The following is a 19,623-nucleotide window of genomic DNA, read 5'->3' on the forward strand; positions in this document are numbered from 1 at the left end:
GCACTCGAAGACCAGGGTTGCTGACACCTGCTCTAATGTGTATACGCGTATGCTTTTCTAAATGAGTCTTCTGAGAAAATCTTTTCTCGCAAAATGTGCAGGCGAAAGGTTTCCCTTCTGTGTGTCTGCTTGAGTGTCTTTTTACCCTCATGCCATGATTTTTTTTTTAAATGCGGGAAAGTTCAATTTCCAAAATATGTAACTGCTACTTTGAAGGGTGATAACCAAGTCATTTTTTAAATATTTTTTTTCCGTTAACCACTCAAACTTCATTGGCATCAGACCTATCCATACATATGTAGTTTTATTTATTTATTTTTTTAATCACCCCACTTAGGATCACACAAACCCAAAGAATGGGCTATGAAGACAACTAACTGTGCTGTATTTATATTAGGGCTTGTCAAACAAAATTTTTAATCGAGTTAATCACAAAAAATAACTAATCGTAATTAATCGCAATTCAAACCATCTCTAAAATATGCCTTATTTTTCTGTAAATTGTTGTTGGAACGGAAAGATAAGACACAAGAGGGACATAAAGATTCAACATAGGTACTGTATTTTGTTTATTCATTCATTCATTTTCCATGCCGCTTTTCCTCATGAGGGTTGCGGAGGTGGTGGAGCCTATCCCAGCTAACTATGGGCAGTAGGCAGGGGACACTCTGCACTGGTTGCCAGCCAATCGCAGGGCACAAGGAGACACAACCATTCACGCACACACTCATACCTACGGACATTGAGTGTTCAATCAGCCTACCATGCATGTCTTTTGGGATGTGGGAGGAAACCAGAGTTCCCAGAGGAAACCCACGCAGGCACGGGTAGAACATGCAAACTCCACACAGGAAGGCCGAAGCCCGGGATTGAACCCTTGATCTCAGAACTGTGAGGCAGACGTGCTAACCACTCAGCCACGGTGCCGCCTATTTTTTTTAATCATAACAATACATCCACAAGATGCCATTAACATTTATAACATTCTTTCTGTTAAAGGGGTCCACGTATAGTAACTAATAATAACTTATAATATATAATATATAATAACTTGTAGTTCTTAAAAGATAAATTTGAGTACAAGTTATAGTAATTTTATATTAAGAACTTCTCCTGCTCTGCCCAAATGCATGATGGGAAGTTGGGCAACCATGACTGTCAGTGGTGGCTGCAAATGATATACAGTATGTTCTGCGTTTGGTTCAATTAGGCATGTTAAGAAAGAGAATGTTTCCTGCTTCGCCCAAATGCATGATGGGAAGTTGGGCAACCATGACTGTTAGTCGTAGCTGTCAAAGATTAAGCCAATAAAACGCGCGGTCCAATGAACGCCTGTGTCCACTCGCATTTCTCTGCCTTTTCGCTCTCAGTGTGCTAAAACGGCGTCATTGTAAACTGTATGAAGCAACGCATGAACGGGTCATTCCGTGCATGCGTTAACTGCGTCAAATATTTTAACGTGATTAATTTTTAAAATTACCGCCCGTTAATGCAATACATTTGACAGCTCTAATTTATATATAAAAATAAAGTAATTTCAAATATGTCATATGACATAATTGGAGCTTTGAAAAAGGCAATAAGTCACAACAACAAAAATATGCATAGAACACTGAAAATACCCTTTGTGTGTTGAATTTACATAATATGTAATTGCTACTTTTAAGGGTGATAACTCAGTCATTTTTTTAATACAAATGGAAAAATTTATTCAAAATAACAACAACAATAGGAACAATAAACCACTAACTACTATAATAATAAACTACTAACAATTCCAACATGCCCTCTTTGTATGTTTGTTGCATATAGCAACACCACACTTCACACATGAGTGTGAAGCCTGCAATTTCTCAGTGCACAGCCCACACTGCTTCCGCTTCAGATGGGGCTTTGGTGGGGCCACATGTGTTGCTGGACCTGGCAGTGGAGCCACAGCTGGCTGGTCAGCCAGGCTTTCTACTCGCTGCTCTGACCTCCACCTCTGTCTGCGTGTGATTTCTGGCGTGACCAGGGCCTTGGCCACCTCCAGTAAAAACAGCCGTCGCCGAAACAGCTTTGCGCGGCTCCAATCCGGCTTCACATTACTGAACAACACAAAAGCGTTGTAGGCAGAAATGTCCACCATGTAGTGGAACAGACACATGGGCCACCTCAGTGCCCGCCGACGACAGGAGTAAGCTCCACAGACCTGCAAAGAAGACAAAAAAAACAAACACAAAAAAAACAAACAAAATCAGATAACATAGACGACAAGTTAGCTTTGGTAGAAAGCTTTGACCATAAAAAAAAGTACTTATTCTTACCTGGTCCAAGTGGTCAACCGCTCCTTTGCATCTATTGTAGTCCAGAATAATTTGTGGCTTCTTGAGTGCTCCCTCTGGAACATCTGGCGTGCGGTGCCTCGTACTCAGCACCAGAAAATTTTCCGCTCTTTTCGGGACATATGACACGAGGGCCATATTTTTTGTGAATGCAAACAAGCTGGAATGAAATAACAAAAACATTTATTTATGTAGCACTTTTCATAGAAATTCAAAGGCCAAATGAGAATACAACATAAAAAGAAATCTCACCTTGAGAGTGGCTGCCTGCAGGTTATTCTAAGGAGTGCTGGAGGAAGCTCCCCTTTGTTCTTTCTCAGGGTGCCGACCAATGCAATTTTTTTCTTTTTCAATTCTTCGGCCAGTGGGAAAGAAGTGAAGAAGTTGTCGGTCGTGACAGTGTGCCCTTCGAAAGAATCACACAGGCGCAGCACCACGCCCATGCCCACATTTGAGGTGCGCGTGTCCCCTGGAGGCTTTCCCGTGTATACCTCCAGTTTCAACGCATAGGAAGTCTCCACGTCACAAAGCGCCCACACCTTGATTCCATATTTCACCGACTTGGATGGCATATACTGCTTGAACGAGCAGCGGCCTCTGAATGACACCATCTGCTCGTCCACGCAAATGTCTCTTCCAGGGCTGTAGAGCTTGGGGAGGATGTCATTCCACTTGATCCAGATGTCACTAATGGGCGAGAGCTTGTCACTGTGGTGACGTCGTGGCCGGAGCAGCTTGTCATCGAACCTTAGCGCACGGTTTATCTGGCCAAATCTGCCGTGCGACATTGTTTGGACAAAGATCGGTCTGCCGAGGTCTTTGTCCCACAGGCTGAGCGTTGATTCGTTTCTGGACCGGTACATCCCTGCAAGAATGAGCAGTCCTAAATACGCACGCAGCTCCTGCGCGGTTAGCTTGGTCCAGCCCGTAATAGCCCTGCACCCTTGCAGGTTCGTCATTTTCAAAATGTGATCCATGATATTGTCGGGAAAAAATAAATCAAATGCCGTGATTGGGCTGCTAATTCTAGAGATCGCGTACTTCGTCGGTCCGGGAGAGGGAAGTGTCGGCGGGACAAAATCCCGGGACATCTCGTGGGTGGGAGACCAAATTATTTTTTTGTTTATGGACCTCCATAATCGTTCGTCGTCGTCCCCTTGAGCGTGCTCCTCCTCCTCTTCCTGCTCCTCATTTTGACTTTCGTCGTCATCCACATCCTCCTCCCAATTCCCACCTTCGTCACTGTCCTCGCCAGGCTGGCCTGTCGGAAAAAAAATAGTCATCTGAGTCAGAGTAATCTTACAATTCAGAAAAAGATTCTTCCACATCCTCCAAAATCAGTCAGCTCGCCTCGTCCTCCATCAGTGTACGTTCCATCCTGCTTCGCGAAATCAGTTGGAAAAAAAGTCCCCATGGCAGTCGACCCTATTATATACACTGGGGCAAATAAGTATTTAGTCAACCACTAATTGTGCAAGTTCTCCCACTTGAAAATTTTAGAGAGGCCTGTAATTGTCAACATGGGTAAACCTCAACCATGAGAAAGAATGTGGGGGAAAAAAAAAACAGAAAATCACATTGGTTGATTTTTAAAGAATTTATTTGCAAATCATGGTGGAAAATAAGTATTTGGCCAATACCAAAAGTTCATCTCAATACTTTGTTATGTACCCTTTGTTGGCAATAACGGAGGCCAAACGTTTTCTGTAACTCTTCACAAGCTTTTCACACACTGTTATTGGTATTTTGGCCCATTCCTCCATGCAGATCTCCTCTACAACAGTGATGTTTTGGGGCTGTCGTTGGGCAACACGGACTTTCAACTCGCTTCACAGATTTTCTATGGGGTTGAGATCTGGAGACTGGCTATGCCACTCCAGGACCTTGAAATGCTTCTTACGAAGCCACTCCTTTGTTGCCCTGGCTGTGTGTTTGGGATCATTGTCAGGCTGAAAGTCCAAGCCACGTCTCATCTTTAATGCCCTTGCTGATGGAAGGAGAGTTTCACTCAAAATCTCTCGATACATGGCCCCATTCATTCTTTCCGTTACACAGATCAGTCGTCCTGGTCCCTTTGCAGAAAAACAGCCCCAAAGCATGACGTTTCCACCCCCATGCTTCACAGTTGGTATGGTGTTCTTCGGATGCGATTCAGTATTCTTTCTCCTCCAAACACGAGAACCTGTGTTTCTACCAAAAAGTTCTATTTTGGTTTCATCTGACCATAACACATTCTCCCAGTCCTCTTCTGGATCATCCAAATGCTCTCTAGCGAACCGCAGACGGTCCTGGACGTGTACTGGCTTCAGCAGGGGGACACGTCTGGCAATGCAGGATTTGAGTCCCTGGCGGCGCATTGTGTTACTGATAGTAGCCTTTGTTACTGTGGTCCCAGCTCTCTGTAGGTCATTCACTAGGTCCCTTTGTGTGCTTCTGGGATTTTTGCTCACCATTCTTATCATTTTGATGCCACGGGGTGAGGTCTTGCATCGAGCCCCAGATCGAGGGAAATTATCAGTGGTCTTGTATGTCTTCCATTTTCTAAAAACTTTTTCCACAGTTGATTTCTTTACACCAAGCGAAGAGTGAAGAGTTACAGAAAACGTTTGGCCTCCGTTTTTGCCAACAAAGCGTACATAACAAAGTATTGATATGAACTTTTGGCATTGACCAAATACTTATTATCCACCATGATTTGCAAATAAATTCTTTAAAAATCAAACAATGTGATTTTGTTTATTTCCCCCACATTCTGTCTCTCATGGTTGAGGTTTAGCCATGTTGACAATTACAGGCCTCTCTAATCTTTTCAAGTAGAACTTGCACAATTGATGGTTGACTGAATACTTATTTACCCCACTGTATATACTTTACTGAAAAGTTCACGAGCCAATAAGACTTAAAAATTATTAAAAAAAAAAAAAAAAGTGCTCCCCCCCTTTGGGGGGCGGTGAGCTGCCTTTCCCACGGTGGTACCCTTCGATCCTAGTTATTTGAAGCACGGCGGCTGGTGCCTTGACCAATGAAAGAGCATGATTTCAAATAATAACACCAGCAACTTGCATGTGTGGACATGCACACAACTGCATGATTTCAAATGACGCTAAACTTCAGTAAGAACTTACGGAATTCAATTTTCCTGCAAAGCAATGCAGGTGACGCGCGTGAACGAGCGCATGCGTGCATGCACGAGCGCTCGCATGTATGAATATGTGACCTAAAGAGTGGGAAAAACATTTTTATTAATTTCGGAATCTGGGATGTGAAGAGAAATCCAATTTATGTCAATTCTGTTGTAATGAAATTATAGTGGGAAATAAGTGGCCTGTTTCGTTGAGAGAGGCCACAGCAAATTTAATTGACAAATTTGAGAGAGGAAATATACTTTATTTGGTATTACGCCAAATTACATTATTCTGGGAAAATTGTGAAATTTATAATCATGTAAGAATGGTAATGGTATATGAGTTACTGTATTTCCTAACCTATGTAAATATAATATCAATGAATTTACATATGGGTTGATTGCTTTTTCGAACGGCTTATTGTGATTTCAAATTTACATTGGAGAGAACAACTTTCCCAGAATAAGACTAATTTTTACTTTTTCACTTTTGATTTTCTGTTTTTATTTATGAAGCTCAGATGGTTTTGATAAACTGAGGCTCAAGTACTTTTGTTTGGCTAATAGCAAGTACTTATGATTTTTCATTTTTGCTCGAATACTTTTGTTTGGCCAATAGCTAGTACTTTTGATTTTTCGGTTTCTGAGTTTATTCTTAATTTCTTAGTTTTTGGCTTTTCATTTTCTGAACTTTGAAGCTAAGTTTCAAATGATTTCTTTTTCTTTTGCACTTTTGTAAAACTAATTTTTGAAGCTAATTTTCATTTGATATCTTACTTTTTCTTTTGCAACTTTGGTAGACCTGATTTTTTGTTTATTTTGTGGTAATTTTAATTTGGAATTCATAGAAGCTATTTTTATTTGATATGCCTTGCATTGCGGCGTTCAAATTTGAGATCAGGCAAGGACTTAGTTAAGTCATCTAAACCGATTTCTCCATAGGTGGGGAAGTGAACCAAAGCTAGCTTGAGCCATGATGACCTTAGCAGGCCTCCCTTAAAAGACTCTCGGTGGACTCCAACTGGACTGAAGCCCGGCTGGCTGTACCATATCCCCGCTACCAGACTGGCAAAGACCCCATAAGGCCAGGCTATTTCTCCGCCTAGCGACATACCAGGGTCCTACATGTGTCAGTAGACTCTCTCTGATGACATCATACAGTAGAGGTTGAGTTCCCATTCGGGCGGAAAAATCTCTGACTTGACTGGGACCAGGTGGTATCCTAATGTCCCATAAAAAAATAATGTAAAAGGCTGACAGTGCACCCAAAAGTCTCGGACCCATCCCTGAAGAAGAGCTGCGGTGTTTCACTCCCATAAAACTTTGTTCCCATGTATCATGATGTCCCGGCTTGGAGGAATTCTAAGCCTGGTCCTTTTCATTCAAGGCCATAGGACCCTTGCTTCATCAGACCTACGGCTACACGGGGGAAGGGCATTGAGCCGGTCAGCTCTGGAATTCGTTGCCATTTGACCTTAGAAAAACTGACTCTCTTCGCCTTTTCAATCCAGACTTAAAAGTAGCCTGGTCGGACTTGCTATCTTTTCTTCGTTTTTGAATTTGTCACCAGTTTTTCTTATCTATTTTATTGTTTAAATCGTACATCTGGTTGGATGTTTTCATTTGATTACACGGTGATCTAGAGTGCCAGAAAGGCAACTTCAAATGGATTCTGATTAGTTTTGTTAATGTTGGTAATGATTTGCCTCAAAAGGATACGCCCATTTTGTTTTTGTAAGGTATGATATTGATGATGAATTTACAAGGAAATTAATACCTTTAAAATGATATTTTATTTTCTAGGTTACAAAGAGGGAGCTTTTAGTTTTGTTTGGATATTTGGGTTTACCTTGCAAGTTGATGTATATTTATAATGATTGTTTGGATTTTTCATTACAATGCCTTTTGCTTTTACGTAAACTCGTGGTGTTAAAGCTAATAGCGATGAGTTATAAATAGCCATGCTTTGATTTGTAAGCATGGCTAAAAGAGGGATATCATCATCATCATCATTATTGTATACCTATAGGGTTGTTGTTGTTTTTTGAACTCTGGGATAGTATTTTAAAAAAAAATTTTTTAAAGAAAGAAAATTGATTCTATTTTTTATGTTTGGTTAATTGACGGGGATTCAGTTATGTACTGATATATGGATGGTTTTCATTGTGAAGGTTTGGTGGATCTGCGCTATCTGTTCAACTGAAAGCATACAGATAATAAGGCACTACAAATTTAGGAATATGCAGATGAGTTAAATCTTTTGCAAGAATATTGCAGGGAAAAGGCTTCTCTCCAGAGTGTGTTTTAGTGTGATAGTTGAGTTCTGCCTTCCAAGATAATCTTTTGAGGCAAATGGAGCAGGTAAAAGGCTTTTCTCAAGTGTGTTTTCGCGTGTGTATTATCAACTCAAACCTCTGAATATATCTTTTCCCGCAAAAGGAGTAGGCAAAAGACTTCCCTTCAGTGTGTGTACGAATGTGTATTTTTAAGTTTAAGTTTATCGCACTGTAAGCAAAGAAAAGGTTTCCCACCTGCGCCGTCTTTTGTGTCGCTTTTCAAAGATGGCTCGTTGAAGGATTTCAAAGCATTGTTGTCAAAGTTATCATCCTCTTCATCAGTGTTAAAGTCTGAGTCTGATGTAATGTCGTCGCTGTCCAAAAATGGAGCTAACAGCTCGTCCAGTTGCGACTGTCCCTCTTCTTTTGTTGTCAGATATTGAAACAACCCGTCGCTCGATTGTTTCGCTGCTCCACAAGGACCTTCATCTTCTTCACTGTTCACACTGAAAGTCACTGGAAACTTGGGAATTTCATCATCCTGTTCTTCTTCTTTAATGTAGACGGTCTCTGGCGCCGCCTCCTGATTGATGTACGGCATCTCGGGCTCCTCCTCCTGTTTAACTTGGAGGGGATTGTGCTTCTCCGGGTGAAGATCTTCTACAGTGACCTAAGCGTGACGCTGGGTAAAACAAAAAAATCCTGTGATTTGCCAAAGTCGGCCATTTGCCCTGATTTTCATGTTTCATAGTTTCTACCGACACTAAGAACCTTTCAGCTGAAAATACAGTAAATACACTTTACTGCGTAAACCCATTTTAAATCAACTCTTGCATTGCCGTGGATGATTATACAGTGATACCTCAGCTCACGAACGCTTAAGCTCACGAACTTTTCGCCTCAAGAACATTAAATTCGCGAGCATATAGTCTCTGCTGACGAACTAGTTTTCGGCGGACGAACCAAACCATGCGGTCGAACAGCGCCACGAGAAGCTGACGCACGCTCACGGCGTCCCAGTTCGTCCCCTCCCTTTCGTTGAGTGCGGACGTGGTTTGTGTTTGATAGACATTTTGGACCATATTGAGTGTACTTTTGCTATTATGGGACCGAAAAAGAGTTACCTACAGTCCTTATGGAAGGTGACTCGTGTTACCAATTCGCCCTCGACTGGTAATTGGCGAGTCACGTTGGCTCGTTGTCGTCGGTTGTCTTCGGTTCGCCCGATTTCCTCTCCAGAAATGTGGCGGCGTGCATACAAACACCCAGAGGCGTCGGATGGCTTTTTGTGGGCACTTTTATTAACAACCAAAAGCATGTGGGGGGCACAGCACTGGAGTCTACGCTAACTGCGCACTTTGCCCGTAACACTCTCCTTCCAAACAGTAACTCCCTCCCTCCCTCCTCCTCCCACTCCATTCCATCAAGCCATCAACTACCATCACAAAGGTAAATAAAACGACTTTATTATACAGTACAGTTTATTTCTTTAATTATAATACAATAGCACATTTATTATACATAAAATAAGGTATATTTTTGTGTAGTTTTAAGGCTTATTTAGCAGAAATTTATGTTTTATGGGGACCTGGGAACGGATTATTCTCATTTTAATGGTTTCTTATGGGAAATAAATGTTCGGAAGACGAACTTTTTGCCTTACACACACTTTCTGGGAACCAATTATGTTCGTGAGCTGAGGTATCACTGTAGTTAGAATTGTCAACTCATTGGCTGCCACTGACGGCGCCAGACGTCCAATTCATTTTAACCGGAGGGGTGAATGAACGAACATCTACCGCCATCGATGGCACTGAAAGAAGAGCACTCTCAAAGGCAGGCAATGAGAAAGACGTGTTTAGACCATGCCAATAAAAAAACGAAATTAACAGATCTAACTGCTCAAACCAAGCCATGTCCCAAATGACTAATTTTCTCCCGATTAGTCACCTGATTATTTTTACGATTAGTCAACTAATCTAATACTTTTTAAAAAATTTATTTTTACTAATTTATCAGTTACATTTTTGTTGATGCTTATTAATTCACATAAACATTTTGGAACACTAATGGGCCTTTTACATGGTAAACGCATGAAAACGATGTAGTATTCATGCCAGGCCCTCGGGGGCAGTGCAGATTTATAGGGAGACAGCAAATGATGCACTTTGTCTCCCACCAAGCTCCCTCAGCCCGGGAAAAAAATATGCCCGTCCACTCGAAGCAATGGCATTTTTCTTTTGTTCAAAAAGACACAAAAATGGAAACATTCAACATATTTAATTAAAAAATATTATTAAAGGGTATGACAACACCTGGGGAAATGCTAATATTCAATCATTTATCCATCAACGCATGCCTTTTGAATTCATATCATGCCACTTCGTGTAATTACACACATCGCAACACCAAGAAAATGATAGAAATGAGGTCGATTGTCAAGCTAAAAGAACCCGCCCCCGAAATGCCGGAAATCTAGCATATTGTGTGCATGACGTCACTATAGGGAAACAACCGGCTCAGTGGTTAGTACTGAATGGCGGCGATGATGGCGGACAATTTTGTTTCTATTTGCAGCGACGAATCCGACGTAACTAACATTCTTCTAATGATGACGAGGAGAGTTATGAACCTTTCTTTGGTGTTTTGGGTTATCAATTTGAGCCCAAACGAAAGCCAATGCAGCCTAATGAAAGGATCATTGAGGGGAGCAATCACACTGATGAAACACCGGCGGCAACAGAATCACCGAATGGTTTGTTTTGCATTTCTTTTTGTGAAGCTGACACACCGTGACCGCAAAATAATGTATAGAATAATTATCATTTAATATGCTATCATCGGTTTCGCTCTGCCAACCGACACAAATATGAATGGGATTAGAGGATTTGTTCTATATATTTTACGAGCGATAATTTATACATGTGTCCAGTCCTATATCCAATGCGTGATATGTTTTTTATTATAAAAGAGTACTCACTCTGGCCATTTCCCTCCTTTGCTTTGCCTGGGGTGGTGAGGTGGTCTCATCAGAGCCAGTCATCGTCCTCTTTCACCGGACACCGCATCTGCTTTCAGCAGCAATTTCTTAGCAAAACCTGATTTCATTTGCCCATAGTTTGTATAGCTTTCAGGTGTAAAATGCGCACCACACAAAACTGTGCCGGAGGCTGGGTCTGCAAAATTAGCCCTCTTAGCACTGACGAACTTTACTCATTGTCTGCGTAGTCCAGCTCTTTTTCTCGCGTTCGGGCACTCATGGGTACTACATTGCGACAAATGTCTATTTGTAAACCACATAGCATGACAGGTTTGAACCATTTTAGCGATTTTTTTGATAAAACACGAACGCAACTCTCTCGTCGATAAACAACGATGGCACCTGCCTCGACCTTTTGTTTCCTTGTTATGACGTCTCCGCCCCATTCGGCTGTTTCCGGAACACTTTCGGAAATATTCGTCATTTTCGATCTATTTTCGATAATTGCTCATTAATGTGATTGATTTTTTTGTTAACTTTATCAATATTTGTTATCTTGGCACATAACGGTTCTATTGATGTCTCACACCCCCTTTGCGTTTTCATACCCTTTAAAACAGTAAATTAAAGCAGACATTCCGCCATATTTGCCGTTTTTAATGTTTAGTAGCACCGCTGCGCACGCCCAATGTGACGTGTACGAGTGCTGACGTTATCGGCGCAGTCTCGCGTCGTGGGAGCCTTTGATATGCATGCGGAGCAAGCCCCCCTCAATCCCCCGCAATCGAATTCTTCCACTTTGGAGGCAGGATTCAGAATTTTTCGTCTTCGCCGACACCATATGAACGCGAGGCCATTCCGCTACTCAGTCATTGCGTCTTTGTGTCGCAGAGTCGCCATGTAAACTGCCCGGTGCACCAATATGATGTGCACCGGGTCCAGGCTGTGACAACATTACAAAGACTGTTCTGTCCCAGCAAAAGCCGGGGCCTTATGGAGTACAGTATGTATGCTCAACAATCCCAGTGGTGATAAACAACAAAAAAAGGGCTAGACTGGTGAGAAATAAAAAACGTTCAATCAACTCTGCCAACCTGTTAAGCATAGTAAGTCACTCCCAAAACTCACCAGTGAATCCAGTCTGGCATCTCCAATTGGCTCTGCTAAATATTAGATATTTAGCTGGCAAATCTTTCTTAATTAATGATTTTATCAGCAAACATAACCTTGACATGTTGTTCCTAACAGAAACTTGGTTAGATCAAGATAAGAGTTCGACAGTTCTGATTGAGGCAACCCCCACAAACTTCAATTTCTTTAGTGCTCCAAGAACCCATAAGAAAGGAGGTGGGGTTGCCAGTCTGATCAGGGACAGTTTTCAATGCACGAATATTTCATGTGGTCAGTTTGATTCCTTTGAATATATTGTCATTCAGCTAAAAAGCCCTTGCAGAGCTGCCTTGGTAACAATTTACAGACCACCGAAGTATAACACAATGTTTTTTGATGAGCTTACCAAAATACTGTCTTCCGTCTGCATGGACTTTGATTGTGTTGTTTTAGTGGGTGACTTTAACATTCATGTTGATAATCCTGAAGAAGGATGTGCTAGAGAGCTTTTAAATATTTTGGATACATTTGGTTTATCTCAGCATGTCACAGTTCCAACACATAACAGAGGGCACATACTGGACTTAATAATATCCAAAGGTCTTAACATCTCTGAGGTCACAGTGAATGATGTTGCTCTGTCTGATCACTACTGCATTATGTTTAAAATGACCACCCCTGTCCATCCTCTGAAAAGGGAAACAGAGGTGATTAGGAAGCGTTACATAAGTGATAACACATGTGCGTTATTCACACAGGCCTATGCCTCATCATTAACCTCTACAATAGCTCCAGTGGAAGAACTTGTAAATAGTTTCAGTTCCAGTGTGATGACTGTAATGGACACTATTGCCCCGATTAAGACAAAAACTTTGTCAAGAAAGAAGAGGTCACCCTGGAGAAATGCCACACTAGCTATAAAACAAAAACAAGTTTGTAGACGAGCAGAACGCAGATGGCGAAAAAACAAACTCCTAGTTTTTTATGATATCTACAAAGAGAGTCTTCGCAAATACAACCAGGAACTGAAAAATGCTAGACAATCATATTTTTCAGAGATCATTAGTAGAAACACCAACAATACTCGCACACTATTTTCTGTTGTTGACAAACTGACAAACCCACAAGCATCAATACCTCAGGAATTGGCATCTGAGGTGTCCTGTAATAATTTCGCAGCATTCTTTACACACAAAGTACTAAAGATTAGACAGGCTGTGTGCAACTCCGGATTAACAAATGTTACACTAAACACCTCCCAAAATGTCCCCCACGTCAATCTTAGACAGTTTAGCCTCCTGGACTATGCCACTTTAACAGAAATTGTGTCGAAATTAAAGCCCACAACATGCTGCCTTGACATCCTTCCTTCAAACTTTTTCAAAACTGTTTTTCATTGCATAGCCCCAGACATACTTCAGATTATAAATACTTCCCTCCAAACAGGAGAGTTTCCTCAGACTTTAAAAACTGCAGTAATAAAACCTCTCCTAAAAAAACCTAATCTGGATGCCTCAACCATTAGTAATTACAGGCCAATATCAAATCTGACATTCCTGGGGAAAATTATCGAAAGGGCTGTGTTTGAACAGATCCAGACTTTTATGATGCAAAACAATCTTTTTAACTCATTTCAGTCTGGATTTCGGCCACAACACAGCACCGAGACCGTGCTTATCAAAGTCCTAAATGATATTCGTCGGAATACCGATGCAGGCAAATCATCTGTTCTGCTACTATTGGATCTCAGCGCCGCATTTGACACGGTTGATCACAACATACTACTCAGCAGATTGGAACAGTGGGTAGGGTTTACTGACACTATTCTTCAGTGGTTCACATCCTATTTACATGATAGAGATTTCTTTGTGTCAATTGGAAACTATCAGTCAGAACGAACCAAATTCACGTGTGGAGTCCCTCAAGGGTCAATTCTTGGACCACTCTTATTTAACATCTATATGCTTCCGTTAGCTCAGATAATGGAACAGTATGATATCTCCTATCACGCCTATGCAGATGACACACAACTGTACATTTCTGTGTCCCCACATGATTATAGTCCCTTAGTCTCCCTGAGTAAATGCATTCGTCAAATCAATGAATGGATGTGCCAGAATTTTCTCCAGTTAAATGTAGAGAAGACAGAGGTGATCATTTTTGGGCCAAAAAAGGAAAGGTCAAAGATAAGCAGCCAACTTAGCACAATGTCACTAACAGCTACAAATCAAGTCAGAAACCTTGGCGTAATTATTGACTCAGACCTAAAATTTGATAGCCATCTAAAGTCCGTCACTAAATCCGCTTATTACCACCTAAAAAATATAACCAGAATTAAGGGGCTTCTGACTCAACAAGACATGGAAAAACTTATGCATGCATTCATTTTCAGCAGATTGGACTACTGCAACGGTATATTTACAGGTCTTGATAAAAAATCAGTCAGGAAGCTGCAGCTAGTACAGAATGCTGCAGCCAGAGTCCTCACAAATACAAGGAAGCTGGACCACATTACACCGGTTTTGAAATCGCTACACTGGCTTCCAGTGAGTCAAAGGATAGACTATAAAATACTACTGCTCGTCTACAAAACACTTAATGGCCTTGGACCAAAATACATGCTTGACTTGTTAGATTCCTATGAGACATCTAGACCCCTAAGGTCGTCTGGAACGGGTCTTCTGCATGTTCCAAGAACAAGAACCAAGAGGGGTGAGGCAGCATTTAGTTATTATGCTCCTCACCTCTGGAACAAGTTACCCGAACGTCTGAAGTATGCTCAAACTGTTAGCTCCTTTAAATCAGGGCTAAAAACGCTTTTGTTTGGCACTGCATATCCATAACTGTCTATATATTTCAACCTACCTGCCTTCTATTCCTATTGTGCTTATCTCCATTGCTGATTTCAATGATTATTAGTAGTAGTAGTTTTTGCTTTATTTTTATTTTTGTTTTATTTTTATTTATTTATTTTTATTCTGTGATTAGATGTGATCATTTGTCTTGGTTTTTACGTTGTGTTGATTTAAATGTGATTTTTATGGTCTTCATGTGATGTAAAGCACTTTGAATTGCCTTGTGTTGAATTGCGCTACATAAATAAATTTGCCTTGCCTTGCCTTGCCATAATTTTTCATCAACGTACAAATAAACACGGACACATCAAAGCAATTGCATAAAAAGCAAAAAAACTAACGTGATCTTACCCTCAATTTCTTTGGTTGGTTGTTGGTACCTCGTCGTGGCCTGGATTTCCTCTCCTTATCTTTCACGTCTTTACTTGATGTTTGGGATTGCGTTGGCCTTCTGTCAGTCGTAGTTTGGAGCATCTTTAAGACAATTCGAGAAACGTCTAATGTTAACCAAGCGACCCACTCTAAAAGCAAAATGTACAAATTAGAAGTGGCGTTAAGCCAGGGTGACGATATTTTGATTTCCAAAAAAGAGGACACTCGGCCCGGCCTCGACATACTTGAATTTTACAAGAAGTTCACTCAAAGATGCCTATATCTCTTTAATATATTTAAACTGTGCCTCCTCCATCTGGATAGAAAAATTCAGTTTTATAAAAAAAAATAAAAATAAAAAATAAAACAAAGGCCTATTGCCATATAGTATATATTATATATGATATGGAAATGTTTAAATATAAAAAATAAAAAAAAAAATAAAAAAAAAAAAAACACGAATAATGATTAAAAAAATAATACTAGTATAATGCAGACCCATGGAAATGTAGTTCAGTCAATGCACACACACAGTAGGCTGTGTGCCAACTCAACATTATTTTCAATTACTATCACAACAATTGTCGTTGACAAATTGTTATTCCCACTCAATTTTTATTCTCATTCAATGTTCTAGATCAGGGTTCACTAAATCCGGACCTCGGTGCTACTTTTCCTGTCGCGTTTTCCATGTCTCCCTCCTCCAACACACCTGAATCAAAATAATCAGGATCATTATCAGGCTTTTGGAGAGGTTGCTGATGACATAATCATTTGATTCAGGTGTGTTAGGGGAGAGAGACGTGGAAAACACGACAGGAAAAGTGGCACCGAGGTCCGGATTTAGTGAACCCTGTTCTAGATTGTACACAATCAATAACCGAAATAAACTGACTGACTATTCAACCAGCATGTTTCCAAACGCAACAGTTCAAAACTACATTGCCCATAATGCCTAGCGCGGCTGAGCTCACTGATGGCTACACTATTAGCGAGTACCGGGAGCCGAGGCAAAATCATCAATTTACAATCATGAGCAGCGCAACGATGCTACACCAAACGGGATTTTACAGATTACGCCCGTACAAATCTCCGACAGAAGTCAACAGTTGTCATTATATACGTATTAATCGTTAAAAAAAAAACTAAGAATAAGAAACAGAGCTACTTAGAATACTAACATTCAACCAAATATATGAACACAGAGCAATTACAAGACTCATATAATATCCTGCATCTCTGTGTACACATATAAACCAATATACAACAGAAGACACGTGATCGACATTCAGTGGCGGACTTGGCGGTTTTGGGGTCTAAGGTGAACATATCCAGGGGCCCTCTTCATGGGTCAGAGGTTAAAAAGGTGAGAAGGGTGTGGAGGAAATATGTTACAGTACACTAGGGCTGTCCTCAACGACAAATTTTCTTCTGATTAGTCAGCAGAGTAGTTTTACGATTAGTCGACTAATCTTTTTTTTTTTTTTTTTTTTTTTTTTTTTACTAATTTAGCAGTGAAATTTTTGTTGACGCTTATTAATTCACAAAACCATTTTGTAACACTTAAATTCTTTATTAAAGTACAAATAATCATGTAAATAATAATTAATCACAAATAAACAATGAGGTTAAATGCTGATAGCATTTACTAGTGCAAAAGAATGGAAAGTAAACAGATTCAGAACACTGACTTTGCTTTTCCAACATTATTCAAAACAATTCTTAAAGAAAAATCTAGCATTATTATTATAGTCAGGGGTGCACATAAGTGGTCCGCATGCGCGCATGCCTATTGGACGTAGACAAACGCACTGGCCCACAACGGCTTCCATACGCTTTTGCGTACCTATGGCTGACCACTGTATTTGCGGCGGACACGAGAAAATCACTTCTCAAAATGTCAAAAAGGCAGGCCCCACTGAGTAATTATTTCCGTGTTCCCCCACCCTCGTCAAAAGACAGACGGATGACAGAGACGTCACCAGCGCTACCGAAAAAAAGGACTTTAGCTGAAAAGTGGCTGTAGGAGGTACAAAGGCTAGAAGCAAATGATGCTCGCACAGAAATGTGGTGCAAAATTTGCCGTGAGTATCCCAATGTCGCTGATAAGAGCAGCGCATTTTATGTAGGGTCTAAGAATTTCAGCCATCCAAACTTTGAAAAGCACGAAAAAAACAGAGCATATGGCAATTAAGCAAACTATCTATGTCAGACAGGACCCTACTCGCCCTATGGACAAGTGGCGGAGTGAAGTTAATGAAAAACGGCACCATGCACTGACAAACGTGTTTTTGCTCGCATTTCACAAAGCTAAACATGCACGTTCAATGAGCTTTTATGAGGCGGACATCCCACTTTTACAAAGGCCTGGAGTTAATGTGGGAGGCAAAAAAAATAGGCGCCCCCCTGTTTATTTCTTTACATTTCACTTCAAAGTAATAATTGCAATTTTGTTGTGCCAGTTCATGTTAACCAAGCTTTAATTGTTAATATAATTAATTAAAGTTCATCTGTTCTAAATAAAGCTTGTCATAATTTTATCGCTTCAGGCAGGTCGGCTCTCAAGCTCAATGAGGACCAAGTCACATCTCCAGGTCCTCCTCTGAGAACCTTGGCAAAAAAAATATGTGCACCCCTGATTATAGTATACTACTATGTATAATAGTAGTATAATAATTATATAATTATTAATTGCCAATCATATTTGTCATAGTGTCATTTGAAAGCTATTCTTATTGTAGAATCTGTATTCTGTAGTATTTAATCAACATATTATAATATTAATTCTGAAATATGTGGGATTAACTCCAGAAATCGTTATTTATATGACAAACATGACGTGCTTTTATTTTGAAATGTTCACCGGAGATCCGTTCGCTAAACCACTAACCGAAAGCTTTACACTCCGTAAAAAAACATTCTTCGTCATTGCTTATGGTGTCACTAATAGATTGATTTTTTTTCCGCTAGCAAATGCTGTTAACCAGTTGTTGAGTGTTATTGTATGACTGATTGGAACTGTACTGCATGGTTTCGCCACAGGGTGTGCTGTCATGTATTTTATGTTTGGTGTGAAGAAGAAGAAGAAAGTTAAAAGAGGCATTGGCGGCCTGTTCTCAACTTCTCCCTCACTGCACTTTGGCTCTCACGGAGAGCACATTTGCTCATGTGTTCGAAATAAACGATAGCAGATGTGCAAAGTAGCAAGTGAGCTGTAAAAATAGCGAGCTTCGTGGCGTGAAAAACGCCGGAGAGCTAAGTGAAGCTAACGAACAGCTAAGCGGAGCTAAGCAATGCTAAATGGAGCTAAGCGAAGCTAAACGGCGCTAAATGAAGCTAAGCGACTGATACTCAATCCGTCGTCGTGGAACAGTCTATTGTAGTGCATGTGTGTGGGGGGAGAGATAATATAAATGCAGTATTCAAATGGCTTTCTTTTTTGTTTTGTTATTTGTTTGGTATGCTGACATAATTATACGTGACGAATCGTTGGGGGTGCTGCTGGCTCCGGTGGCCCAAGCCCTTCCTTGCTCGTTGGGGCCCCCCTACTGGTTGGGGGCCTAAGGCGATCGCCTACTTCGCTTGAATAGTAGATCCACCTATTTCGATATTAACAGCTGATAAACTTACAGAAAGGTGTATGGAGCAACGTCTCAAAACTCCTTATTGAACTTCTTTCGTCCACCGTCATTTGATGGGGGTAATTCCTCATGAAACAAAGGGTAAACTTCCAACAAAAAACAAGATTTACTCCTTTTCCCGCCCCTACTAGTAGGAGCCACGTCAACGCAGGCAGGCGCTGCCCCCTAGCGGCCGGAGGGATTCTCTTCAAATTGCTCCGGCAAAAATCAGAAAAACCGGACAATTTCATGAATTTATGAAAGTCGGGCTGACGCTCCGGAGAGCACATAATAAGAGGACTTGTCCGAGCAAAAGAGGACGTTTGGTCACCCTTTGTTAAGCCAAAACAATCGAAAAGTGTTACTGTACCTTGGCTAACCAGCTAAGCTAAACAAAACTAAGTTAAAGTAAGGGAAGCGTCAACATAAAGCCAAACTACTTCCACTCAGCTTTAAGATGGGACTTTTTAGCCTACTAAATTCTTACTTTGGATACTTACCCGATGAGAATGCTCTGAAAGAGCTCACTTAGGTAGGAGAAGAGTACACGACAGAACTGCAAAATGAAAATCCCGTGTGGGGACGCAGACCGTGCTTCAAGAGTGAACCGGAAGTATAAACGAACAGGCGCTGAAACTTCAGTTGAAACGTTTGGAACCATCGCTACTTACTCCAAAAATATTGAAATAAGCAAGTAAGCAAAGTAGTAAGCAAATTCGGATATGTTATATTATTTCAGAAATAATATAACATATCCGAATTTGAGTCATAACTATCACTAACTCAATTTTTAAGGCTCACAACTTTGTCCAAAAATGTATACGTTGAAAGAATGGTCTTTCTTCTAGTGTAGAGCTTCCGCTGCACATCTTCCATCAAGGAACAAAACAAAAAACTTATAATCTGATTTTAAAGCATTGAAGCTTCTCAGGCTCACATAGTTGAGCTTTTGCTCGCTAGCC

The 19,623-nt window shown here is 40.7% G+C and overlaps 1 protein-coding gene across 2 annotated transcripts; it reads right to left on the reverse strand.

Annotated features, from left to right (window-relative positions):
- Positions 1 to 1,007: 1,007 nt before the first annotated feature.
- On the reverse strand, positions 1,008 to 19,263 carry LOC130927731 (piggyBac transposable element-derived protein 4-like). Of its 2 annotated transcripts, XM_057853731.1 has the most exons (7): positions 19,162 to 19,263; positions 15,021 to 15,143; positions 10,705 to 10,792; positions 7,980 to 8,406; positions 2,577 to 3,585; positions 2,307 to 2,484; positions 1,008 to 2,191 (listed from the first exon to the last, which is right to left on the reverse strand). In XM_057853731.1, exons 4-7 carry the CDS (start codon positions 8,323 to 8,325, stop codon positions 1,769 to 1,771), a joined length of 1,956 nt encoding a protein of 651 aa, XP_057709714.1. In that variant the 5' UTR covers positions 8,326 to 8,406; positions 10,705 to 10,792; positions 15,021 to 15,143; positions 19,162 to 19,263; the 3' UTR covers positions 1,008 to 1,768. The 2 variants fall into 2 exon arrangements, with proteins under 2 accessions (XP_057709714.1, XP_057709706.1); XM_057853723.1 differs by lacking the exon at positions 10,705 to 10,792 and having other exon boundaries at positions 1,009 to 2,191.
- Between the last annotated feature and the right edge of the window lie 360 nt (positions 19,264 to 19,623).

Source organism: Corythoichthys intestinalis, chromosome 1, assembly GCF_030265065.1.
Source record: "Corythoichthys intestinalis isolate RoL2023-P3 chromosome 1, ASM3026506v1, whole genome shotgun sequence".
NCBI lineage: Eukaryota > Metazoa > Chordata > Actinopteri > Syngnathiformes > Syngnathidae > Corythoichthys > Corythoichthys intestinalis.

Coding starts and splice junctions, on each gene's coding strand:
- LOC130927731 (XM_057853731.1), bottom strand. CDS start 8,325: ATGCCGTACATCAATCAGGAGGCGGCGCCAGAGACCGTCTACATTAAA. Junction 3,586..7,979: donor CGACACAAAAGACGGCGCAG/GTGGGAAACCTT, acceptor TTTTTCCGACAG/GCCAGCCTGGCGAGGACAGT. Junction 2,485..2,576: donor TGCAGGCAGCCACTCTCAAG/GTGAGATTTCTT, acceptor ATTTCATTCCAG/CTTGTTTGCATTCACAAAAA.